Below are 26645 nucleotides of genomic sequence, written 5' to 3'. Positions count from 1 at the left end.
GGAGCAGTTGGTGGTGTGATGGGCCACAAGAGTTTGCCTCAATTCCATGAGCTTTATTCTCTCAGGGGAGAACCCCCAAAAGCCTGAAGCAGGGGGCATCGTGATCTAATTCGCATCTTAGAAAGTTCATTCTGATAGCCCTCCGAGGTTGCAGGACAACCAACATGGGAAACCCTTGCAAAGTTCCCAGTGAGCAGAAACAAATGAATCGTAAGTCATATTATGTAAGAATCAAAAGCATCTTTGTACGTGAAAGCCATTTTTGTAATGTAATGTAACGTAAACATTACACGTATACATATTTAGAACAATTTTTTATTTAAACAATAGCAATGAAAGTCTCTGAAAAATGGGTGATAGTCCAGTCCATGAAGCCCAGAGTTATATGGCCCAGGATGTTTGAGAAGTGATGGAGACTGGCATATGGTGATGGGGGCACAAGGACGGGGCGGGAGGGGGGGGGATCTGTTTAGAAAAGATGTTCAAATAGCCTACTTCTGGTACTGAATCCAGAATCATCTTCAAATGTAAAGGAGGTAACACACAGATCATCTGTGATGACAAATTACAAGGTCAGCCAGTTTTAAGTTACATCTACATAAATTCTGCTGTGAACTGTTGACTGATGTCTTTATAGGTGTTAACAGTTCATAAGAGTGTTCCTTTATACCGTTTACCACCCAGCCTTGAGAACACGAGAATAAACAAAGTGATATCCGTGAGGAAGCTTTCAACTTCAAAAACAGAAATAACTATTCACAGTGGACTAACAGTCAAGTCCAGATGCTTCAGGCATGGTCTGATCAGAGCTCCAGCTCCACTCTTCCTTGGTTCTCTTAGCTCTGCCCTCCTCTACATGTCGGCTCAGCAAAACCGAAGCAGTCCAAGGCTTCATACCTTTAAGCCCTCTTTGTCAAGGGAACAAAGGAATTCTCTTTCTCCAAGCTTCCTACCAAAACTGGGGCTTTTTTCTAATTGCATCCACTTATGCCATGTGCTCACCAAATCAATCACTGGCAAGGGGGATGGGGTTCCACTGATGGGCTTGGGCAAACCAAGACCCGCCCTTGGAGCCGGGGGTCAGATCGGTCCTATCCAAAATGTTTGGCTGCTTCATAATGCGAGACAAGTTAAGATGTGCATGGGGAAGCAGCTGAAAATGTCTATCACATGATTAAAAATTGCCCTGGGTAGTCTAACAGCCCCTAACAAGGACGGAAGATATCAGTCTTGTTCGTCATGTGTCACGTTTGCTATTGAAAGTGAGACTCACTGCTGTGTGCATCCCCAAACGCCCATACACAAGGAGGGACACCACCTACCAAACACACTTTATTTGTTACCTTTACAGTTAATAGTCAAGAACAAATAATAATAACAACAAATAAAAATAACTTGCAAGGGGACCAGACATCAGACATAAACAAGGACACTATTAACAGTAAAGAAAGCCTGTGCTGGGCGTGGCTCTGTGTGGGCGGGTGGCCGCTGCTGAGCCTCTGTCCCCAGGGAAGGCTGAGGCCTCCACGAAGCATCTCTGGACTCTGTATTACAAGGCTGGACACCTGGATCGGGTCACAAGCTCTCTCTTTCATCAGCAGCAGAACAGAATGTCTGCAATTTCAAAGTGACTTCCAGCTCTTGCTCCTGGGGTTTTGTCTTCACTCTTGTACGTAGGCTCTGGGTCTCGGGTAGGACATAAGTGGGAGGAAATGTCCGTTCACTCATTGAGGAGGGGATCTGAGGACGAAGGTGATCACGCATGCCTGCCTTCATACTCATCCTCCAGGCCCAGACTCCTGCCTCTGTTCCTTCCACTCCTGGTTACATTTTTCTTTCTCCCTGCCTCTACCCACTCCTGGCATTTCGACAACTTTAGAATGTACTCCATGGTGGACATTTCTAGTCTGGGCTTTCTAATTAACATCAAAAAGATCCTGGATTCCCAGTCACTTCTCCTCCAAAAAGCTGAGAGACAGGTCTTCTTTCTGTCTTCTTGGTATGAGACCAGGTCACAAGATCCTGGCAGGTCAAAAGTGATGAAATCCCGTATTTGAGGGCTAGAAGTAGCATCCTATTTTAACTTGTGAGAGAATAAGCCCGAGAACCTTAAAAGATGGTAGTTCTTCCCACCCCTCCCTGGGATCTCCATACCTGATGTGTAAGAGTCTCTCAGAATTAGGTCACTGATCAGTAGGCTATCACAGTAACATTCTCCCAGGTGCAAACAATCCTGGGGAGCTTTCCTCTAGGTTGGACATGGTTATTGTTGCCAGGAAAAACAAAAACAGAAACCTAACCATTGTACTGATTGGACAAAATCAACTGCCTTACAAGTGCGAATCGCATCTATGTGCATTTAATCTCATAGGTACTTAGCAAACAAGCATTCACTACAGTCACAGCTTCCACTGAGAGAGGCTAGGTGCTGAGTGGCAGAGAAATACCAAAGGCCAGATCTTTGTGGCTGCTCACTTGTCCATTAGTCTTTCAGACACTCAAAGTAAAAGCTCGTACACTGGGTTGAGGCCATGGACGGTCCCCAGTTTTTGCCATTCTAGACAAAAAGAGAGAAAGGGAGAGGGGGAGGGAAACTCTTAGAAAGGAACTATTGCAACAGCAACATATGAGAAAATTTAGATCAATAAATTATTAACATTACTTTAATTAACATTACTTGAACAGTATTATTCAAGTTAGAATAGTCACTGGGCTAGGTTTTTATACATATTAGCTTGTTTTTTATCCTATGAGATAGGCTTTATTTTGTCCATTTCATAGATGAGAAAACAAACCTAGAGAAGTCAAATAACTTGTCAAAGATCACACAGCTAGTACTAGTAACAAAAGATGCAAGGCATCAAACTCAGGTCTGACTCTAAATCCCATGCTTATTCTACCTCTAAAGGATTCTCTTTAGAGATTATGCTTAAAGTAAAGGCTCCCTGCATAAGGAGGAAAGGAGGTTTTACTGAGTTTGCTGGTTAGGGTTCACCTTGGTGGGAGGGCAGCAGACACTCCCATAGGATGCTCGTTCTTGGCTAGACCACGTGTCTGACCCAACATGGCACCTTCTTGTACAAGTCAACTGCTTGCACATACATTTACCGTTCAGACTTCCATGACTAAAGAAAACTTTATGTGCAAAATAAATCATGGGATTTCAAAATAGAGATAAGGCAAGTTTTCCCAGAATGTCCGTAGAACATTAAGATCCTTGGAGGCAGTGTGCTCACGTGGGCAGTCTGTAGAAGTGTAATGTCCACAGAGAATGCGGAGTCTATGCTCCCCTTCCTCAGCCCCCTCTGCCATCCTCCCGTGTCCTCCTCTTCCTTTATCCTCTTTATAATCTACTCTTCTGGGTAGGCCTCACTCACACCCCTCCCTCTTTCCCTTCCTCCCCTATTCTTCGTCTTTTAAGAACTCATTTCTCTCCTTGCTGCTCTTCTTACCTCTCTCTTCTCTGGCCCCCTTTTCCCCTTCCTTCCTTCCTTCCTTCCTTCCTTCCTTCCTTCCTTCCTTCCTTCCTTCCTTCCTTCCTTCCTTCCAGCTCAGGCCCCTAGTCCCCTTTCCCCATAAAAGTGGCCTCTTACAGTTTTCTTCAGATCACACTAAACAATGCCAGCATGCTTATCCAATACAAATCTAATGAATACAAGCTATGCGCCTTGAAAATCCTCCCAAGGGAAATAAAGCATCACCAGCCTAACTTGCCTTATCTCTCTAGGAATTGATTGGGTTATGCCTTGAAGTCTGGGGAGAGGAAAGGAGAAATTTGCCTTTATATGGGCAGGCTGGAAGGAATCCACAGAACCATGTTTTCATCCAACACTTCTTCCCAGGCCTGACCTTGGTCCTAGGCCCTTAAACAGCCTAGGAATTTTCATCACAAAAACTGGAGTTATATTTGTAGAAGTTTGTAATTTAAAGGCACCTTGAAGACATCTAAATTGTTTTTATAGCTGAGGAAATAGAAGGTCAGGGAAATTAAGTGATGTGTCTAAAGGTACATAGATGGTCAGTGTTAGGGACCAAGTGGTGACTGTGTAGCAATAGGAGGGAACATCCTCTAATCTTTCTCTTTTGATTAGAAAATAAACACAAAAAAGACGGCAAGGCAGCCAGGACTTGAAGATACAATAGCCCAGTGCCTGCTCTGTCATGGGTATTTTACTCAAAAGCCAGCTGACTCACCTAGTAGTCGGGGCGAGGCATACTTCTCTGGTTTGCATAGGGATTGTGTAGCTGACTGGGGACGTTCGTCCTGATTTTAGGGAAGATACTCCCGTCTGCTCCTAGATTGCTGAAGCCTGTAGTCTGCTTCAGTCTCAGATTTTGAAAGTCGTTCTCAATCAAGTTCTGTTCTTCAATATTCTTGTTTTTGTTCTTTGACCTATAAATGGTAACAAGAATTAGTAGGATCTGACAATGGCAGAAAGTTCCTTGAAGCAGACATTAATATCCTTTTTTAAAAATATTTTAAAATTTTGAAATAATTTCCAATTTACATATAAGGTACAAAACAAAAACTACATGCAGCTTCCATATGCCCATCACCCAGATTCCCCGATTTGTTAACATGTCTGAACCATTTAAGAATAAGTTCTTAGGTGCCCCAGGACCCATGATACCTCATTACTCCCTAAGTTTTAGGACAATCTCCTCATAAACTCTCTGTAACCATCAAAAACAGAACAGTAACACTGGTCCAACAGTGTCATGTAATTCGGTTGGTCTCATGGAAATCTTGCTAATAATGTTACTATTCTTAAGGTGCTTTTGAATCATATATGGAAACAATCATAGAGGTCAAAGAGAAAAGCTGATTGGTGGCACCATTTTTCATTCAAGCAAAGTCAATGTGTGTAGAAGCACCTAGGTGAACAAAAGTTCGAGGTATAAAGGTCTTACAAGGAGAAAAAGGCGTTTCCCAGGTTCTGCTGTGACCCCTCAAGGACCTCAAGTGGAAGCATTCAAAGTCAAGGATACACACTTGCAGGCGAGGGAGGTACCTGCCCCAGATGAACTCTGTTTCCCACACACAGACCTGCCCCTGCAGTGCCCGGATGCCACAGTGTGGCGTGCATTGGTTGCATCTCTGATGCCCACAGGACACTCCTGGGGTGACAGTCATCCACCGGAAATGTCATAAGGGAACACCCACTCACCCTGTGGACCCTGGTGGCCATCCCAGCCTACAACAGAATCGCCTCCCTTTGGGAGCACTCCTGTCTAAGGTGCCTGAGGAGAGACTTCCTTCCCTTTGAAATGGGCAAGAAATTATAATTCTTGATGTGTTCCCAAGAATCATGAATGTGAGGCTGAACTAGGAGCAAACCTGGCTCTGCAGCAGGAAGGAGGAACTGAGAAACATAGCTGTCATGGGGTCACAAGTTTCCACAAACAGGCCTGAGGACACTGGACACCCAAGACAGTTAGCCATCCTCCTAGGAAAGGAGGAGACAGCCTTGGTCCAGAACGGAATGTTCTAGCCATCTTCCTAGAAAAGGGAAATTCACATTCCCATTTCCCAGCTTTGCATCCTTATGATAAAGGCTCTGGAGGAAAGAGTTAATATCAAACTGGGATAAAAAAAAAAAGAGAGAGAGAGAAGAAGAAACAAAATCTATTTATCCTCTCACATTATAGTGCAAAAATACCTATTTTGCCAAAATATAAGATATGAGCTAAATGTTACAAACAAGTAGCTTTGTTTTTGCCAAAGTGCACCCGCACTTGGCACATTTAGAAGGGGAACGGAGATAATAGTGTTCTCTCTCCCTGTTAATGGAGGGAACTTTATCGAAATATTTGTCGAATAAATGAAACGACTCGACCCAAGTTCTTAGGAAGGGCACTTAGGGCACCAGGCTGCCAAGTGGCTCTACTGATGTTGATGTGAGAACCGCTGCTGCAGGGTTCTGGGCCAGTCCTTGCTGAGAACAGCACTTGACAACACCAGTGGGGTTGAAAACTGCTAACAAAGGGTTTCAGTGACATCAGAAAATAGTTGCTATGTCGCATTACGTGCTAAAAAAAAATAATAATAAACCTTAACCATATATGTTTTAAAACACAAAGGATACAGGGGGCCTGGGTAGCTCAGTCAGCTGAGTGTCCAACTCTTGATTTCAGCTCAGGTCATGGTCTCATGGTTCGTGGAGTTTGAACTCCACGTCCGACTCTGCACTGACAGTGGGGAGCCTGCTTGGGATTCTCTCTCTGCCCCTGCCTCCACTTGCTCTCTCTCCCTCTCCCTCTCTCAAAAATAAATAAATAAAAATTTTAAAAAGGAATAAAAAAAAAACCCCACAAAAGATACAAAATTATGTCTATAATATCATTGAAAAAGAAAAACAATCTGGAAAGATATATGCCAAAATCTCAGTTGCCTCAGGGTGGTCAATTTTGTGAATGATTTTTTAATTGTGCTCCTTTACACATTTTTCTGTTTTCTTCAGTGATCACGTATGGCTTATATAAGCCAAAGAAAATTAAGGTAAGAAAAAAAGCCAACATGCCCACAGTATTAAAGAGGCCTCTCCTTATTTCCCTTCTCTTGCCTCAGGAAGGCTGGGTATGTTTAGAACCTCGAGCATGATGCTGGTGGTGCTGTGCCCTAGGGAAAGGGACCCGTCCACTCCGTACCTCACTGAGAAGATCAATGCAATCACCAGGCCAAGAACGAGGATGCCAGCGATGCTGCCCACAATAGTTAGGATCAGCTGAAATTCTGAAAAGGAAGAGCAAAGAGTAGGCACAACCTCCCATGAGCAGCCCCCCACTGTCTACTGCAAAGGTACATGTGTTCCCAGTGGTCCCTGACTGTGAAGACAATCAGGCTCTGGTCCCTGACCCCACCAGGGGCAGCTTGGGTGGCAGGTTGGGTGGGAGACTCATCTCCTTTAGCACCTCCCCCACAACTGTGTTTTCCGAACCCAATCAGGAGAGGCTGCCTTTCCAGATAAAAGAAGACCAAAAACATAAAGGAGGCCATGGTCAGTGGCAGGGCCTTCCTGGACTTCGTAGGAGTTGAGATCTCAACTGAGGTCCACATCCTGGCCTCACCTCTGCTGCCTTTTCCTGCCCACCGTATCTGGCCTTGTTGGTAAGCGGGGAGAACTAGACCGGACTTAAATTTCTCACTAATAGAGGCTTAATACAATCAGCGAGGGGAGAGTTCATTACAGCCCATTCTCTTCCTCTAGAGCTGCTCTGGCTAGCACCATCGAGCACTACAAATGTGGCTACGAGATGGCCTGTGAGTATAACACCCACAGCAGATTTCAAATACACGGTATGAAAACAAGTAAAATTTCTCATTAATAACACTTATATTGATCACATGTTAAAAAATGATATTTGTGATATATTGAGTGAAATAAAATGTTATTAAAATAATTTTATTTATGTATCTTTTAAAAATTGACTTGGGGCACCCAGGTGGCTCAGTTGGTTAAGTGTCTGACTTCAGCTCAGGTCAGGATCTCATGGTTGGTAGGTTCGAGCCCCGCGTCGGGCTCTGTGCTGACAGCTCAGAACCTGGAGCCTGGTTCAGATTCTGTGTCTCCCTCTCTCTCTGTTCCTCCCCCACTCACTTTCTGCTTCTTTCTCTCTCAAATATAAATAAGATACTAAAAACTTTTTAATTTACTTAGAATTTTTTAAATTTGAAGTTAAGTATGGAGCTCACATTACATTCCTATTGGACAGTGCTATTCTAGAACCCTTTCTCTCTGTCTGCTTTGTGACTGCCATATATGCCACCTCCAACTTGGATTCATGGGGGCACAGACCACTCTGGAAATGACCTCAGAGGTCATTTGGTCCAAAACTCTCATTTTGTAGGTGCAGATGCTAAAAGCCCAGAAGGAAGAAATGACTTAGCAAATACAGCCTTGCAACCAAATATAGTAGAAATTGAGAGCATTTTTCATCATGAATTTTGTGGCTCACTGGGAGGCCACAGTCACGTTTCCTTCATCTTGGATCATTGGTCTTTAGTTAGTTAGGTGAGATTTAAAATATAATTAAAAATATAAAGTTAGTATTGTCCTAGACTGGCGGCAGTGGGATGTGGGAGAGAACAAAGCATCTGAACTTGCAACAATACACTGCAAGCTAGTAAATGGCTCTGGAACAAAAAGATTTGAGTATCTCAATGTCTGGGTTTTAGTTCTGCTCTCCCACGATCACAGATATTTTTGGAACATACTGGTCTTTTACCCTTACTAGTAACAGAAAATGCATATTTCAGCCGATGTACAGAATGAACAGAATGTTTGGACGCCCTCCTCTGGTCTGGCCAAGTGCAGAGGCGCCAGCCTCCCTCGTGGGCTGGGTTCTGTTATTTCCTACAGCTGAGGTGCTGCTGCTCATGACCTAAGGGCAGGAATGGGATGGCATGACCCAGAAGACCAACTGGAGGCAGAGTTTCTCACTCTTTACGAAGGGAGCCAGAGACTTTGGAGTCCTGGGCAGAATTTTGAATGTGCTCCACATTTCTCAGATGATTACTAACAAAGCAAAGCTTTTATACTCACGGTCTTTACAGTTGACTCCGTTGTAGCCAAAGGCACACCTAAAATACAATAATGGAAACCATGGTACAGAGTCTCCACGGGGAGCATGTCAGACTTCCCACCCAGCCTCCAGTCTTCCTTTCCATCTTCCTTTCATTCTCTCCCCTCCTTCTCCTTTTCCTCTTTTCTGCCTTACGCTTCCATTCTTCTGGGTGAGCACCTTCCATGGAGCTCTGGAAGGCTGAAGAGGGTACACAATTCCCAGTGGCCCCATTTCCTACTGACTGAACACTCCATCCTCTGGGCTCCAGAAAGATTCGGCAATTCAGGCTACGCTGAACCCTAGAGGCCTGGAGCATTGTGGGTTCCCCTTGGCTGTGAGGCCACATGTCTCTGCCACTTATCTGCTGCCCTGTGAGCTGGGGCTTGTTATTTACATTCTCTGAGCTTCACTTTCCTCACCTGCAAATGGGGAACAAATCCATTCCCGACAGCGTTGTTTTGGGAGACATATTACCTAGCATGGTTCCCAGCGCACAGAGAATGTTCAAAAACCATTGATGATGATGACGGTGATAGGATCATGCTCTTATCTTACCAACTTATGGAAGCATTCCAACATCCTGACCCTAAACCCATGCATATGTCTACAAGTTCTACCCTTTTTGGCTAGTTCAAGCTATGGCAAGATGAAAAAGAGTGGTTTCTCTTACTCTCGACAGATCCCATGATCATCTTCCTCGTAGCCTGAGAGGCACACGCATTCGGGGCTCCCACTGTTCTTGTTCAGTAAGCATTGCTTATTATGGTCTGCGTTGCAGGTATCAGGACACTTTGGAGCAGAGGCTTCAAAACAGAATTTCTGGGTGATTTTCAGAAACAACGCCTTCAACCCCCAAGTGATATGTCACAGAACACAATTTTTCACATTGCTTTTTCTGGGTCAGGTGAGGTGCTCCCTGGCTGTGCACATGACACGCTCCCTGTGAAGCTGCACATGGGCTTCCTCACCAGCTCGGAGCCAAGGCCTCAGTCCAGACCCATGTGGCTAAAGCCCAAATGCGCACCCCTGAGACACATGGACACTTGAGCAGTAAAGCTTGTATTTTGCAAATGCAAAAGGAGAGAAGGTGGGGGTTGTGAAGAAGTTTCACAAGCAGGTAGAACACTCACCAACACACACAGGGATCTGGGGGTCAGGTCTTTCCATCCCCGGCTTGCATTTACACAGCAAACCATTGTCACATTTGTCTTGCTGGTTTTCCTTTTCACAACCATAATAATCACACAGGCTTTGAACTGAGAGGGACAAGCAATTCAAGAATACAGTCAGAAAGACAATATGAATGAAGTAACTTGTGAAAGCATTTTACTCCATTGTTATACACACCTTTCTATACAGTTTGGGATTTAACAAAAGGAAATCTGGGATATTGAAATCCAACTCCCTAATTTTCCCTTCTACGACCATGTCCTTATAGTATTCAATTCAAATTAATTCAATAGAAGGTAGTACAATTATGTTCAAGGGCAAGATCTCTTTTTCACTTAGTTCTATGCTGGGATCCATAAGGCACATAGTAGTTATATAACTTTTGGGCCCCATCTTTGTGGAGTTACATGTCTGAGCCCACAGAAAGTCCCCCCAATCAACTCACGGTCCAGACTTTAAGTACAATGGGAATTCAGAGGCTCAACTAGCTAAAGACAACCTTATGAAGGTTCTAGGAGGTGGGCTAAGTCTTGAAGGATAGGGAAGATTTGAGCAGTCAAAGGAGAGGCAGTCTGTCAAGTGGAGAAAAGTAGGCATGAAAAGCAGCAAAGGACTCTTGTCAGGGAGTAGTGAAGTTGTCCTTGGGCAGGGGAGAGGTGGTGTGTCGAGGTGGGAGAGAGATGAGAATTCTTGGCCCTGCCATTTACTGGCTATGAGCTGTCTGTTCGGTTTTTTGATTTTTGGTGGATCCAGGTGTCCTCTATCTATAAAACGGGGCTAATAATTCTTGTTTCACATGATTATTGTGAGAATTGAATGATGTCAATGCAAGTGCCACACCAGGAACCTCAACAAATAATCATGCTTTTGTTCAGTCACATGTACAGCAGAGTTTGAATGCCAGGCTAAGGATGTTGACTTTTATCCTACAAGCCTGGGAATCCATTGGTAGATTCTGAGCAGAAGCATGGCATGAGAACGCATTCTTTTAAGAATGTTAGTCTAGGGGCGCCTGGGTGGCGCAGTCGGTTAAGCGTCCGACTTCAGCCAGGTCACGATCTCGCGGTCCGTGAGTTCGAGCCCCGCGTCGGGCTCTGGGCTGATGGCTCAGAGCCTGGAGCCTGTTTCCGGTTCTGTGTCTCCCTCTCTCTCTGCCCCTCCCCCATTCGTGCTCTGTCTCTCTCTGTCCCAAAAATAAATAAACGTTGAAAAAAAAAATTAAAAAAAAAAAAAAGAATGTTAGTCTAGAAGCATGTTGAAAGACATTAGGGATAAAAAAAATGAATCTGAGAATAGAGTAAGGGGCAAACATAGGAGCAGGTAAAACAGAAAGTAGTTATTCTCTTCTAAACATCCCACACCTGTAACTAACCTTCCTTCATCGCCTACCATTTGAAAAAGCCGACTAGGGGCACCTGCATGGCTCAGTCAATTAAGTATCCAACTCTTGATTTCAGCTCAGGTCATGATCTCATGGTTTGTGAGTTTGAGCCCCGCATCAGGCTCTGCACTGACAGCACAGAGCCTGCCCAGGATTCTCTCTCTCCCTCTCTCTTTATCCCTCCTCCACTCTTTTTCTCAAAATAAATAAACTTAAAAAAATAAAAAAATAAAAAATAAAAAGAAATGTACATATGGTTTGCACAGGAAATTCTCAGATGAGATTTATAAACAAAATACAGAAAGAAGGTCCCATAACCAAAGACAGAATATTAATAGTGTAATAAAGTCTAGAGCCCCAAATGAGATCAAGCTTGCCACAGACAAAACCCAAACAACAAACAGGAAAACCAACAACAAAGAGCAAACGGGTAAAATAGAAAGATAGGTGAACAAATGGAGGGTCATGTGTGTATTTCATGCTATGGAGCCCACAGAAAGGCCAGGCCTGGCGGCTGTCATGTTGATGGGTGACATGAGAGAAACACAACTAGTCTTCTCCAGTCTCTTCTGCCAGGAAGGAACACTCAGTGAAGAGTTGAATGCACGTTGCCAAGAGGCAGCAGCCCAAGGAGAAGGTATGGTGCAGAGGGGCCTCCATTGTTTCAGGTAGAAGGTTAAGTGCTTTACCCCAGAGCATTTACATTCCAGATCCTGAGAGAACAGTGAGAATCTGGGTGAAATCTCGAAGAAAGTGGAAAGGTGCTGGAAAGCTATACACGAACAGGATTTGTGTATTTCCAAAAAGAGAAAACAGTTTTGCAAACTAGGCCACAAAGGTTACATTCATTAAAAAGCAAAAATTTAAGAGACTCAAGGAGAAGTTTCAGCAGGAGCAAAAAGAAGGATGAGAGAGGCCAGCAGGGGAATTATGGCCTTACAACAAATAAATGGTTGCTGTTTCAGGCCGCTAAGGTTGGGGTGGTTTGTGACACAGCAAAAGTGAGTTGTTCCAGCTGTGCTAGGGGCTTGCGTGTCAGCCTAAAGGGGGAACAGAGTAAAGAAGGCTTTCTATGATCATTTGGAAGCTACAAGTTGGTATAAAGCCTTCTTGTTTCTCCTTTCTTTATCTTTTCCTGTCCAGAGACCATCTGTTCACAACTGCCTTCCAAAGAGAGGAGCAAAGTGGTCAGATTGATAAGTAGAGCCAGTGAGGGAGGAGAGGGAAGAAGAATGACTAATTAACAGGCATTGGGCCCATCAGTGGATTCAATTCTCCTGCTTTTCTTGCCCTCTTCTCACATGTAATGGAAATGTTTTCAAAAGGGGAGGTCTTTAGGTAAACTTCGAATAAAATTACTGAACACTTACTAATATATCCTGTAATGTCATCCTTGTTGTTTTCAATTGCTTTCTGAATGGATTCAGACACAGTCACCTCATCTTCTTTTGTAGTTTGTGTGAAAATGTTTACGACTTCTACAGAGACATCCCTTTCACCAGCACGTGTTTCCGATCTTGCTGAAGGAGAGGTGCTAAAAATGAAATGAATCCATCACTTGATGAACTGAACTGAAGAATTGACAGATTGATCTTCAAACCTCCTGGACTCCCCAGTCTCTCAGCTCCAGCCCTGACCCGCAGTCTTATATCCACAACTGGGGCCCAAACATGAAGGCCTGGCTTTGTAGTATGCTAGCAATTTACAGGCCTGGAGCTCTATCTCTCTTCCATGTGCGCTCAGAGGAAATCTATGGCTAAAACGATGCCCTATTGGAGGATATTGAGAAAAATTGTGGACAGTCCGTTTTAGGTGCTAAAAGCCTGAAACTAACCAGAACAAGAACAAGTAACATCTGAAATAGTAAGTTGTCACTTTCTGTAGAAAATCAAGAGTAGGTCTTAGGGCACCTGTGTGGCTCAGTCGGTTAAGCATCTGACTTTGGCTCAGGTCATGATCTCCTGATTCCTGAGTTTGAGCCCCATATCGGGCTCTCTGCTGTCAGCATGGAACCCACTGTGGGTCCAGTCTCACTCTCTCTGCCTCTCTCCATGCTCGCTTGCGCTCTCTCTCTCAAAAATAAATAAACATTAAAAAAACAAATTAAAAAAAAGAGTAGGTTTCTTGCTGAGCTGGCAAACCTCACTTATACTTTAAGGGAGACAGAAGGGTGTGAATGTGCATTCCTCTCTTGCACAGAGAGAGCAGTAATCAACCACACTGAGTCTGGGTGATTCCCCAGAGGGCCAGGGGGGGTCAGCAGGCAGATTCAGCTCAGACACTGAATGAAGGAGGGTGGGGCTACAGGGAACATGAGCACAGAACACCACATCAGATCCCCTGATTGTGAGCGCCTGCTGTGAGCAAGACGTTGCATGGTCTCTCTCCACTGGGCGCTGCAGTTTGGAGCCCCAAGAACCTCTGTGTCAAATTCTAATTCTTCCACTGTCCAAGAGGAATCAAGTGATACAATCACTAAAAGAGAGGGGTGGGGGAAAGGACTTTCAAAAAGTCCTTCCCTCTCCAGCCTGTGGCTGTGTATGTGTGTGTGTGTGTGTGTGTGTGTGTGTGTGTGTGTGTGTGTGTGTTTTAAGCAGGCTTCACACCCAAGCACAGGACCCAACATGGGGCTTGAACTCACAACTCTCACATCAAGACCTGAGCTGAGGTCAGGAGTCAGACACTCAACAGACAGAGCCACGCAGGTGCACCATTGGCTATGTGTTTTTTAAGATTCATGCTATATTTTTCCTGTTCTTTTTTTCTTCTAGACTCCATTTTGACTTCTGAATAAATATCAGAAGCTTGAAAGCATAGCCAACCTACTTAGGAAATGTTTACAGCCATATTCATTCCTCAGAACAATTGAGAAAATCCAAACTCAAATGGTCACCGCAAAAGGGAGTCCAAAAAGCAAAATGGGATTCAGATTCTAATTTAAAATTCCCTCCCGTGATTAATTCATGATAGGATTTGGAGGTGACGATGGAACAGACAGGGCAGTGAGAAAGGGGTATTTGATACAAGTCCTTTATCAGGTGAAAAATGACCAGAAATCTACAGAATAATTTTGCAGTAGGGCTAGGAAGGAAAGGCTATCCACAATTCATTCACTCAAAGGACCTACTAGCACACCCTCCAATTCAGGAGGCAAGATATTACAACAAAGGGAAAAAATGGAACCGCTGTATATTTAGTGACAAAACAACGTGGCATATTACCTGCCTCCAAAGTCCCCCATCGATCCACTTACCTTACTTCACGAATTATAGTCTGTCCATAATCAAAACTGTTAAATGCATTCACAAACTGTGAAGGAGAAGAACAGATTTAGTAATAACCACGAAGAGGGGGGGAAATGTGATACAATATCTAAGTGTTCACATAAACACATTTCTAACCTCCTTGGTGTAAATATGCGTGGTTAATCACAGCAGTTTGCTCCCTGCATGTGCTCTAACACATTTTGATAATTTTTGTTCCAAAATAGTAAGATTCTGATGTAAAGTCAGAGTTCTCCAGGAAAAAAGACAGACACCTAAAGCACCCAGCCAAATCAATGATCATACTTTTAAAACTAAGGAGACTAACTTGTTAAGTTTGTATTTTCAAAGTCACTGTGAAGTTTTGCATATTTGTTAGACTTATCTATAAAGCATGCTTCACACACTCATCAGTCTACCCAAGGAACGCTTATTTAATTTTCCACCTTGCTGAGGCAGGATGCCAGACACAGAGGTTACAAAGACGGCAGGCTGTGCCCTGAGATCGGACAGGGGACTACACCATGAAGTTGAGACAGGTAAGCACCACGGAGCAATACGATCTACCAGAGAAATCCAGAAAAACTCTCTTCCAGTTGCAGAGAACCAGAGAGGGCTTCCTAAAGCAGACAAGCCTTAAAGCATTTCAGAGGCAGTGCTGGGACACAGAGAGGGGGAAGGAGCCCACACTGTAATGTTCAGAAGCAGTGTGGCTCAGAAAAGAGCAGGCTGGACGGGGAAGAACACCTAAGGTCACAGTTCTCCATGTGTCAGCTTTTGTAGAACTTCTTTGGACCTCATTCTTCTCATGGGAACCCTTGCTGTAGCAGTAATTCCTACCAACAGGGCTATTATTGGTATAAAATGAGATGGAATTGATACATGACTTTGGGAGCTGGAAGGGGGTCCAGCACAAGTACATGTCACTAGGCAGAATTGTGTCGTGGGACCTCAGGCAGGGGTGAAGTGGAGGGGGTGTGGGACCTCAGGCAGGGGTGAAGTGGAGGGGGGTGTGAGAGGGTCCCAATTAGAATGTAAGTTTTCTCTTTCTCATAACCTCCCCCGCCCCCACCCCATAGCACTCAACACAGGTCAATCCCCAGGAAATGTTCAACAAACACTGGCTGACTGATGACTGAATAAATTAAATGTGAAAGACATGACCTTGAACATGTCTTCCCTCCTGTGGGCCCCAGTCTCCATATTTTATTATATGAGTGTTCCACTGGGTTGGTGCAACCTTTTTATAATCCAATGACTTTTTACTATTTTTCTCCTCATGGTGACCCAATGCTTTAAAAGATCCTGGTAACCAATGTCGTTTAAAAAGATGTTAAATCATTTCTCTTTTATTCTAGTAAAATTCAAACAAATCTGATGCTCTAGTGAGTCTGGGTAACCTTACATCCAGAATACATCCATATGCCTTTTAGTTCTTTTAAATACGAGGAACAGCTGGCATTTATGTAAACCATCAGGGGCCTGGGAGTTCACTTAGCAACAAGTTCATTGGTCATCCTCCGAGGGCCCTCTCATTCCCCTACTGACCATTGCCCACTTAATTTTCTTATGCCTATAGAAGAGATTACAAAATTAGCATCTGGCATAGGAGAAAGTGTCTCTGTTTTTTTGTTTTTGTTTTTTTCAAATCTTCCAGGTCACCCTTTGAGGCTGTCCGGACATACACATATCAAACTGAAGGGCTGGAAGTCTGGACAAGAAGGCAGTAGCTACCCAAACAGGCCTGCCGGCCCTCTACTGCACGACACAGCCAGCAGGTGAGAAGGAGAAGAAGCAGTTTTGTGGTCAGGCAGGTCTGAGTTCAAGTCCCTACCTCCTCACTCATCAGCTGGGTGACCTTCAGTCAGTTAATTAACCTTCCTGATCCTTAACAGCCTCATCAGCAAAATAGCACCATTGTAACACCTTCCCCATTAGGTTGTTTTGGGAATTAGAAACATTACACATAAAATGCCAGGCACGTATGCAACAGGGAAACTCCACATCCCTTTGCAGACTGTCCATCTGGATCCAGCTGGATAGAAAATGGGCCCTGGGAGACATCTTGGGGCCTGAGCTGGGACTGCCCTGGCTACAAAGTCTGCTAAGAGGACCTTGAAGAAAGTCAATTATCTCTCTTTTCTTGTCTGTAAGAGCCGCAAATGAGTTCTGGCATATCCTCTTCAGAAAAAAAAACTTCCTGAGAATTATAAGAATGCTCTCTCCCCTTCATGGTCCCTCTGAAACCATCAAGACCTGACTGAGACCAAGTCTCAAAATCGGTCTCTGAAGACCAGGGCATAGGCCTGTAGCAGGAGGGCGCTTGTGGACACTCATACCCAAAGCAAGTTTGGGGAACGTGGTGGCCACAGGGGCCACTGCTCAGTAAAGCCACCTGAGACAGTAGAGGGGTTCCCTGGAAATAGGAACACATGGATGTTGCTGTCCTCAATGCACCGGAAAATCATCCAAGTGGGAGAACTGGAATGTAGATCTAGGATAAGACGATAGGTCATGGCCAGCTGGCCTGTCATGCACAGGCGGTATGTGCAAGGCCAAGGCCAGGAGGCTGCAGTCAGGTTTCACCCTCGCAGTGCCAGGCACCGGCTGTTTGGTCGTGAGCACTAGCTGTCTCTGTACAATCTGTAAATCATCTGGACAATAATGTTTTATGTTTTACCGTTCTACTAGCAAAACTCTTCTGTGATGAAATAATTCAGAATTGAAAGGTATGGTCTTCCACATCTTTTTAGCTTTTAAAAGTGTTTCCCCACCTAGGGTTCTAAGACATATTTACTGGCTCCTTGTTTTTTTTTTTTTTTTTTTCTTTAAAACTAAACTTTCAGAAACACTGGTCTAACATAGATCCAGAATGGAGATTTCCACCCCTTTTCATGCTGGCACATTCACTCACAATCGTCAAAATGAAATGAAGCTAAGGTTCATTTTGACATTTTCGACAGTGGGGGGGAGAAAAAGTAACAGATACTAATCTGAACAGAGTTCCTTTTCCAGGCATTAAAAAAAAGCCCGACTAGGATAGAAGTATATGCAAATTTGAAGGTAGAAAGGAAAAAAAGAAACCTTAATTTTTTTCTCTTCAATCCTACAAAAATATTTTATTTTTTATTTTTTCCTACGAAAATATATATATATATATATTTTATTTTTGGGACAGAGAGAGACAGAGCATGAACGGGGGAGGGGCAGAGAGAGAGGGAGACACAGAATCTGAAACGGGCTCCAGGCTCTGAGCCATCAGCCCAGAGCCGGACGCGGGGCTCGAACTCACGGACCGCGAGATCGTGACCTGGCTGAAATCGGACGCTTAACCGACTGCGCCACCCAGGCGCCCCTCTACGAAAATATTTTAAAACATCATTATATTTATGTGTCCATTTTAAAATATTCTTTTCTCTTAATGTTTATTTTTGGGAGAGAGAGAGAGGATGCAAGTGGGGGAGGGGCAGAGAGAGGAGGAGACAGAGGATCTGAAACAGTCTTTGGACTGAAAGCAGAGAGCCCGACGTGGGGCTGGAACTCACGAATTTTGAGACCATGACCCGAGGCGAAGTCTGCCGCTTAACTGACTGAGCCACCCAGACACCCCTCCATTTAAAAATATTCTCATAGCTTCTGTATCAAAGAGTATGGCATCGTTGGAACAAGCCTCAAAGGGCCCTCTGCCGTGCTTAGTGTTAGTCATCTAGGTGCAGGATCATGGGGAGGCCTAAGCGTCCTAGCGGAGGAGCCCAGGCAACCAGGTGCCAGGGGCTCAGGACAGTTGCTATTTACCAACCAGTAAGGGTGCATTTCACTATTTCACGGACTAATACAGCTGCACCAGTGTGTACGGACTGAATACCAGTCCTACATCCGTAAGTCATTGTTAGAATAAAGGACACTTATGCAGGAAGAAAGGTAGGAAAATACTTACAAATTCAGTAACTTTAATATGTAATTTTTGATAGGCCATAGAATTTTCATCTTCCAAACCAGACGTTTCTGATACTTTTACTGTAATTGTTCCAGGGAATAGCTGTCCTGAAATTTAAGCAGAATCTTTTTTGTAATATTTAACGTAAAAAGGGTTAATTTCCATTGTGTTTAAAACATAGATTATTCTCTAAAATTCTAAACATTATATGATGATTATTATGGGAAGTCTGGGAGTACCAAAAATGTTGCCCCAAATCTCACCCAGCCTAACGCAACCATTTTTGCTTTGGTACAGTTCGCCCAGCTTTTGTTTTCTGTGCATAGTTTGCATCGTTACAATTCCATGTTTACATTGTGAGTCTTCTTTACCTATTGTCACATAATAAGCACTTTTCCAAATAATTACCTAGTCTTCATAACTATTTCATTTACTTGTATGCTTATTTATTAAAGTAGGCTCCACGCCCAATATGGGACTTGAACTCGTGACCCTGAGATCAAGAGTTGCATGCTCTCCCAACTGAGCCAACCAGGCGCCACCCCCCCCATAACTATTGGTTTTTCTCTGATAACTATTATTTTTAAAGACTGAAAAATACTCTATGAAATATACATTATCTTCATTAATAGTCTTTATTTGTTTTAATGCTACCGACTATTTAAAAGGAAAAATAAAGTTTGCAGCAAACATCTTTATGCACAAACCTTTCTACATTTGGGGTCCCTTACTTAGAGTGGATGCCCAGAAATGAGATTATTAGTGCTGAAATATGAACGTCTGTTTGGCTTTTGGGGTATCTCTAATCCCTGTGGCCAACACGGTACATTCACTTCCTGTATAATTGGTCTGCTCTGGCAGGGGGAGATATTTTTCATTCATGAAACAGAGAACAATTTCTAACTCAGGAAACAGCCTTGGACCTGCAGAGCACCCAGCTGAACTAACCAAAAAAGGGTTATGCCAGAGGTGTATTGATTTGCTCCTAAAGTCCATTTCAGGAGCCAAGAGGCTCTTAAGTCTCTAAAAATGGAGCTTTCTGTTGGGAGCAAGCAAATTCTGTGACAGAGAACTGAATCGAGGTCAGAGAGTAGGCTCTCAGGTTTGTCTTAAGTATGGCACCTTATCCTGAATCGGTGTCCCCATATAACAGCACGACTTTGTATTTATGCAGTTGTCAGAATTTTCCAGGGGCTGCAACACTCATCATTTTGTCCTTATGGCACCGTTCCCTTTAACCAGTACAGTGAAGGGACACATCCACTCCCAGACCTTTAGGACAAGCTCACGCACACCTCTGATTTGGTCCATCTCCCATCCCTCTAGTTTCCACTGAAATAAAAGCAGGAGCTTTTTCTCTACTCAGCAGGCCTTTGTTACCTATAAATCATCCTCTACCTCTACTATTCTGGAGGCTCTTTTGACATTATTTTACATTTCCCATTCCACTTTAGGTCTGAAATGCAGCTCTGCCCGGTTCATCCCTTGTAACTCACCTTCTTTGCATGTGGAAGAGTTATAATAATATCCTAACGAACACAGGCAAAAATAGGTATCATTCAGGCTAACACATGAAGAACCGCCTTTACAGGGAGCTCCTTGGCAAGGACTGCTGGGATCTGAGATGGAAGAGAAAGAGATTAAAAATCCACAGAATGACAACAAATTACACCCAAAAACATACTTCAAAATCTTCTTGCCTCCCTCTGGGCACTTTCCATTCCTTGGTTATGTTACTCTACAGCACACCCTTAGAAGAGCTAGAAGCAAATACATATTCCCTTACGTCTTGAGGGAGTTTGTTGCTGAAATTCTGGAGCCAGAGGCTTGTCAACGGTAAAGGGCAGGGGCCGGTGGGCAAGAGTGTACTTATAGAGACAGCAGTCTTCTAATTCCATCGTTGGAATCTTTGGATTGCAAGGATCCTTCAGAACCTTGATGTCTGTGCCTCTGACACTAGGTAGGGCTCCTTAACACCATTTGAGAGAGAGAATCCTATTTTCTAGGAAAGTATGAATAACTGTCTTATAGGGAGGTAGAGGCAAGAAGCACCCCCCCCCCCCAAGAGACTAGGTGTTCTATTTGGGTTAACTAACATAGCACACAGGTGCATGAAGAAAGGAAAATGGGCAGGAAGGGGCCCCTGCAGATTAACTCAGTGAAAATTCTCAGAGGAAGTGATGATGGCACACTCTCTCCCCTGGCTTTCTGAGTGGATGACTTGAATAGTTGGTGAGAATTATATTGCAATGGTATCCACACCATTGGGTGGTGCTCCCAGACCAGGCAGGGTATAGCCTCTTCCTCTCTCTGGAGAAGTGGTGGGATCGGGGAGTGGAGTTAGGTCAGAGGCCAAATTGGCTGGCCATTTTCTCCACCTCTGTCGAATGAAATGATTCTGAGCTTTGATTTCAGAAACAGTCAAGTGACTGATCAAAAGGTGTTAATATTCTTACGAACTTATAGGTAGAAATTGTTGATTTTTTAAAAAAAAGCTATATATAAGGTGCAATGTGTACAACATGCTCTCTTTTGTGATAAAAAGAGAGGAACATGCACAAACACACAAATGTGTATGCTCGTATTTGCACAAATTCCTCTGGAGAAAGATATGAGAAGCTGGCCACAGAAGTTGCCTCTGAGGAAGAAAACTGGGGTCTGGGTCCTAGGAGCTTAGGATAGGAGGGAGATTTAGTTTTTACTGAATATACTTTTGCCCTGTTTAAGCTTCTTTTCTTCCATAACTTTGGGCCTAATTCATTTCTTAAAAAAATTTTTTTAATGTTTATGTATTTTTGAGAGAGAGACAGAGCATGAGCGGGGTAGGGGCAGAGAGAGGGGGAGACACAGAATCCAAAGCAGGCTCCAGGCTCTGAGCTGTCAACACAGAGCCCGATGTGGGGCTTAAACCCAGGAACCGAGAGATCATGACCTGAGCAGAAGTCGGATGCTCAACCGAGCCACCCAGGCACCCCTACTTTTATTTAAAAAAATAGAAATTAGGGGTGCCTGGGTGGCTCAGTAAGTTAAGTGTCCAACTCTCGATTTGGGCTCAGGTCATCATCTCGGTTTGTGAGATCTCGGTTTGTGAGAGAGAGCCCACATCAGGCTCTGCACTGACAGCACGAAGCCTGCTTAGGATTCTCTCTCTCCTCTCTCTCTCTCTGCCCCTCTGCTGCTTGCACACTCTCTCCTCTCTCTCAAAATAAATAGATAGATAGATAGCACTGATGAGGATTTGGAGCAATGGGAACTCTCATTGGTGGGAAAGCAAGATGGTATAGCTTCTTTGGAAGACAGTTTGGTAGTTTCTTACAAAACTGAACATACCATATAATCCAGCAAGCACATTGCTTGGTATTTACCCAAAGGAGTTGAAAACATGCCCACTCAAAAACCTGCACAGGCATATTTATGGCAGCTTTATTCATAATTGCCAAAATTTGGAAGCAACCAAGATATTCTTCAGTAGGTGAATGGATAAAATTGTGCTACATTCAGGCAGTGGAATATTATTCAGAGTTAAAAAGAAAGGAGCTTTGAAGCCCTGAAAAGACATGAAGGAATCTTTTTTTTTTTTTAATGTTTATTTATTTTTGAGAGAAAGAGTACAAGTGGGGAAGGGGCAGAGGGAAAAGGGGACAGAAAACCCCAAGCAGGCTCTGCACGGTCAGCACAAAGCCCGACGCGGGGCTCAAACCCACAAACCGGGAGATCACGACCTGAGCCAAAGTCAGATGCTTAACTGACTGAGCTACTCAGGCACCTCGGTATGAACTAATATTCTAAGTAAAATAAAAGGTGTTTTCAAAAATCCCCACATTGCAAGGATGATTTGGAAAATCCTAGGAAAGGAACTGAGCACAACCCCACTCAGGATACACTAGGCAGACAAGTCCTGGAATGCTTTCTCTCTGGCAATAAAGGACAGACTTGTCAGCCTGTTCTGTGCGACAGGAATAAAGTCACAGGATGTTGCAGCCAGAAGGGATTTTGATGGCTATTTGGTTCAGTCACACCTTATTACAGATGGGTAAGTTGAAGCCAGGAGAGAAGTGACTTGCCCCCTCCCCAGGTAGCTAGTGGAGGGGTTTTACTCTGAGGGAATGTCCGGGGAAGCAGAAATTGCTTAGAAAAGTTCCCTTTCCTGACTTCAGTAGAGCCGATTGTGCAGCTGTGACCCAGGTGGCCTAGTCTTCTTCAGAGTGGTCCCTCCAAACATGAAGGCAGACCGGGACCCAGGTCTTAGATACAGGTTCTGTCTCCCCTTGCTTAATCAGCCAGTTCTTAGATCTATCTAGACCCTTCAAGCCTAGGTTTGAGGATTCTTTTAGACCAGGGGTTGGTAAACTATGACTCATGAGACAGATCTGGCCCGTCTTCAGTTTTTGTAAATAAAGTTTTACTGGTGTGCAGCCAGGCTCGTTCATTTGTGTATGGACTGTGACCGCTTTTGTGTTAAAATGGCAGGCTGGAGTAGCTGCAACAGAAACCCTATTGTGGCCCACAAAACCGAAAATATTTACTAGCTGGCTTTTGCTGATAAAGTTCGCTGACCCTTATTCTAATAAGACCAAACTTTGGGAAATGAGGCAAGTGGTTTCTGTTTCAATAATTTTGACTTGAGGTCAACTGCCAACTCTTCAGGACAGTATTCCTGAAACATCTGTCCTTTGGACAATGGCCCCATGTCTAGGACCATTTGAGCACTGCCGTTGTTTGGCTTTTTATTCCTCAGACTCACATTCCGTGAATTAACTCAAACTCCAAACTGTGAACAGCCACCATTGCAATGTCATACTTTCCCCTAACATTGAGTCAGGATAGCACTGACTCCTTCCTTGCATAGATCAGGGAGACAGACCAGTGGGGCTGGAGAGACAGTGCTTATTTGGACCTTGCCTTCTCAGAGAAGCTGAAACTATTTCTTAAAATCTCCTAGGGAGATGGAAGCTAGAAAAGTAGCTTTCATGATGCCCAAGTCCATAAAAATATTCCATAACTGGGGCGCCTGGGTGGCTCAGTCGGTTAAGTGGCCGACTTCGGCTTAGGTCATGATCTCGCGGTCTGTGAGTTCTAGCCCCGCGTCGGGCTCTGTGCTGACAGCTCAGAGCCTGGAGCCTGTTTCAGATTCTGTGTCTCCCTCTCTCTGACCCTCCCCTGTTCATGCTGTGTCATGAACATCCCTGTCTCAAAAATAAGTAAACCTTAAAAAAAAATAAAAAAAAATATTCCATAACTAACTTGAAGTAGGATAGGTGGAGGGCAAAGGAGAACAGAATGAAACCGTGGGTTATCTTTTAGGGTCTCTGCCATGACTACTAGCCTTTGTGACTCAGGGTTGTTGTTTTTTTTAAATTTTTTAATATTTACTCATTTTTGAGATAGAGAGTGGGGGAGGGGCAGAGAGAGAGGGGGCAGAGAATCAGAAGCAGGCTCTGTGCTGACAGCAGAGAGCCTGACGTGGGGCTCGAACTCACAAACCGTGAGACCATGGCCAAAGTCGGATGCTTAACCGACTGAGCCACCCAGGTGCCCCTTGACTCAGAGTTTGTAATTCCAGGAGTTCATATTCAAGGAAACCTTGGGTCTCTCTATACCCACTTTCCTCCCCCCCACAGAACACACTTACCTACCATCCTCCACAATGCTAGGACTCTGCAAAGGAGCAATCTTTAAGGAAATCGCTCTTACCTGGGGGACCAGGGTTTGGGGGGCTGCTCTCAGGCGAAGTGACATTGCCAGAAGTCACTGAAGGAACAGCCTCTGAGGAATTACTTTGGGGGACTGTGATGAGGGATGATCCAGTGTCCGTCTCTGTCGTTTGTGTTTCTGGAGAAGTAACCACTGTGGTTGGCTCATTGCTCCCAGAAGAAACGCAGCCAAGGGTAGGTGCAGCTGTTGTGTTTTCATCTGTGCTTGATTTACTTGTTGTAGACGTGACAGTGGCGTCTGTAACTGAACTCGATATAGAAACAGAGGCCACAGAGGAAGTAGGTGGAGTTTTCGTGGCAGTTGTGACAGTTGTTGTGGCAGTTGTGGCAGTTGTCGTGGTAGGTGTTGTGGCAGTTGTCGTGGTAGGTGTTGTGGCAGTTGTCGTGGTAGGTGTTGTGGCAGGTGTCGTGGTAGGTGTTGTGGCAGTTGTCGTGGTAGGTGTTGTGGCAGTTGTCGTGGTAGGTGTTGTGGCAGCAGTAATTACGTCATTCACGGTAGCGCTACTTGAAGGAGTTGTATTTTGCCCAATGGCTGGAGGAACAAAGATACCAAGTTTCAGAAGAAAGAACATTCGATACATAACGGCAGTTACTTATTCTTTAATACTAATTAGTACCCAATCATTCTTTTCTTGAAAAATAAATATAGTTGACTACATTAAAAACGATATACATGGGGACACCTGGGTGGCTCAGTTGGTCGAGAGTCCAACTTTTGATTTTGGTACAGGTCACAATCCCAGGGTTGTGAGATCGAGCCCTGCATTGGGCTCCGTACAGAGCATGAGCCCTGCTTAAGATTCTCTCTAGTTCTCTTTGCCCCTCTCCCCCACTCATGCACGCTCTCTCTCTCGCTCTCTCTCTTTTAAAAAAAAGTAAAGAAAATACATGACTACTTCGGTCACACACACACAAAACCCTCACAATAGATAAAAATTAAAGAGAAAGGAACTGGAAAAATGTTACTGAAATATATTACAAAAAGTTAATATGGATGAAGACAAGGACCAAGAAGTAACATCATTTAGGCCTGTAGTTGCTGGACTATTAATCCGGGTTTAATATTCTCTAGCAGTCTTCTGAGGACAATTGACAATGCCAGCAGGTGGCGCTGTTACTACCTGAAAGTGGCAGTCTTTGTCTTTTTTGTCTTTTTATAGTTTAAGGCAATAGTCCCCATTTTAGGGAGGGCGGGGGAGGGGGTTTATTTAAAGAGAGATGAAATAAAAATACCTCATTACATGTGTATTAAACTTTCTCCAAAAATTGTTTCCTAGGGATGTTTACCCATTAATAATTTTAGACACATTAATTTTTTAAAGAGCAGGATGAGTAGAGATGATTTTTGCCCTAAGGGCTACGGTGATCATCAGAGTTGCCTTTTTTCCAACTCTTAGAAACCCCTGGACACATGGAACAGTAGTAAACTCTTAGTGACCCAGTGATTACTCTTTTAGAACCCTTGTCTCAAAGAACGCTGACACTGACAACCAGTTTAAAAACAAATATTAGAAGGTTTCGTGAGAAAAAAAAAAAAGAAAAAAAAGTTTAAGTGAGGAAGCAATTCCTAACCCCTCCGATATAGAAAGGCCACTGATTCCCCCACAAGGCTGTAAGCCCCTGGATGGCAGAATCTGGCTCTCGACCTTCAACAGGGCCTGGCTTAAATAGTCACTAAGTGTTGAAGAGATAAACCATTGCTCTGCCAGGAGCAAGAAAATAGTTCACCAACTGACCACCTTTTTTTTTTTTTTAAGAGTGTATTTTTAGGTAATCTCTACACCCAACGCGGGGCTCAATCCTGAGACAGAGTGGTGAGCTCCACTGACTGAGCCAGCCTGGGTGCCCCACCAGCTGGCCATCTTCACTGCTGCTCCTCCTATCCCTGCTACTCTTCTCATTTAACAAGGGCTCACCCTGAGTCAGAGAGTAACTGTGAGATTGATACGTGCATCCATCTTTGATAGAAGAGCCAACCAATACCCAGATGGGTTTAGGGATTTGCCCAGAGATAAACCGTAATTCCCATGTAGAAGGAGACAAAAGACTCCTGATGCTGGAATCAGGGATTAAACCAGATCCCTGCACTGCATTACGGTCCAAATGACATTTGGGGGCCAAAGAAAAGGCTATTGAAGGGCATCAGGCCCTCGGAACCTACTGAGTTGTTCTCGTCTGGCCTGAGGAACTCTGGAAGACAAATCTCTGGCTTGCTGAACCCCACACCTTAGCCCAGAGCCCCCTTTACTTGTGCTCTGTCTTCCTTCATCGCACTGAAATGCCCTACGTCTTTGAGCAGAATGGGAGAGGAAACTTCAGCCATGAAATAGTCTGCTTTGTTGGACCTTGGAGCTAGTAGCTTAAGCCCGCTGGTTCTATCTCAGAGACAGCAAACATGATTAAAAGAATAAAAATTGCAAAATGTTCCTTACCTGAGGCTCCGAAAAGGAGGATGAGAAGAGCGAGGTGACGAAAGGCTTTCATTTTAGATGTTCTTGCCGGGCAATCCAAGGAGGAAATGACTTCCCTCCAACTGTCTTCGGTTTTAACCCTCTTTTGGGTACAAAGTCCAGTCATTAACTGACGTCAATCAGCCAGAGGCAATTACTCCTTGG

The 26645-nt window shown here is 44.1% G+C and overlaps 1 protein-coding gene across 1 annotated transcript; it reads right to left on the bottom strand.

Moving 5' to 3' along the window:
* Positions 1-1316: 1316 nt before the first annotated feature.
* On the bottom strand, positions 1317-26645 carry MUC13 (mucin 13, cell surface associated). The gene is made up of 12 exons (XM_030330042.1): positions 26463-26645; positions 24011-24562; positions 19813-19935; positions 18317-18423; positions 14370-14425; positions 12487-12650; positions 9696-9821; positions 9236-9368; positions 8544-8581; positions 6649-6733; positions 4195-4393; positions 1317-2557 (listed from the first exon to the last, which is right to left on the bottom strand). The coding sequence occupies exons 1-11, from the start codon at positions 26605-26607 to the stop codon at positions 4195-4197; spliced, it is 1728 nt and encodes a 575-aa protein (XP_030185902.1). The 5' UTR covers positions 26608-26645; the 3' UTR covers positions 1317-2557.

Source organism: Lynx canadensis, chromosome C2, assembly GCF_007474595.2.
Source record: "Lynx canadensis isolate LIC74 chromosome C2, mLynCan4.pri.v2, whole genome shotgun sequence".
In the NCBI taxonomy this organism is placed as follows: domain Eukaryota; kingdom Metazoa; phylum Chordata; class Mammalia; order Carnivora; family Felidae; genus Lynx; species Lynx canadensis.
Note: the sequence above shows the minus strand (reverse complement) of the source record. Positions and strands in the feature narration are given on the sequence as shown.

Excerpts from the sequence above, each read along its gene's own strand:
- MUC13 (XM_030330042.1), bottom strand. The coding sequence starts at position 26,607 with ATGACTGGACTTTGTACCCAAAAGAGGGTTAAAACCGAAGACAGTTGG. Across the intron at positions 24,563-26,462 it reads CCTCCTTTTCGGAGCCTCAG|CCATTGGGCAAAATACAACT; the intron begins GTAAGGAACATT and ends TTGTTCCTCCAG. Across the intron at positions 8,582-9,235 it reads GATCATGGGATCTGTCGAGA|GTGTGCCTTTGGCTACAACG; the intron begins GTAAGAGAAACC and ends ATTGTATTTTAG.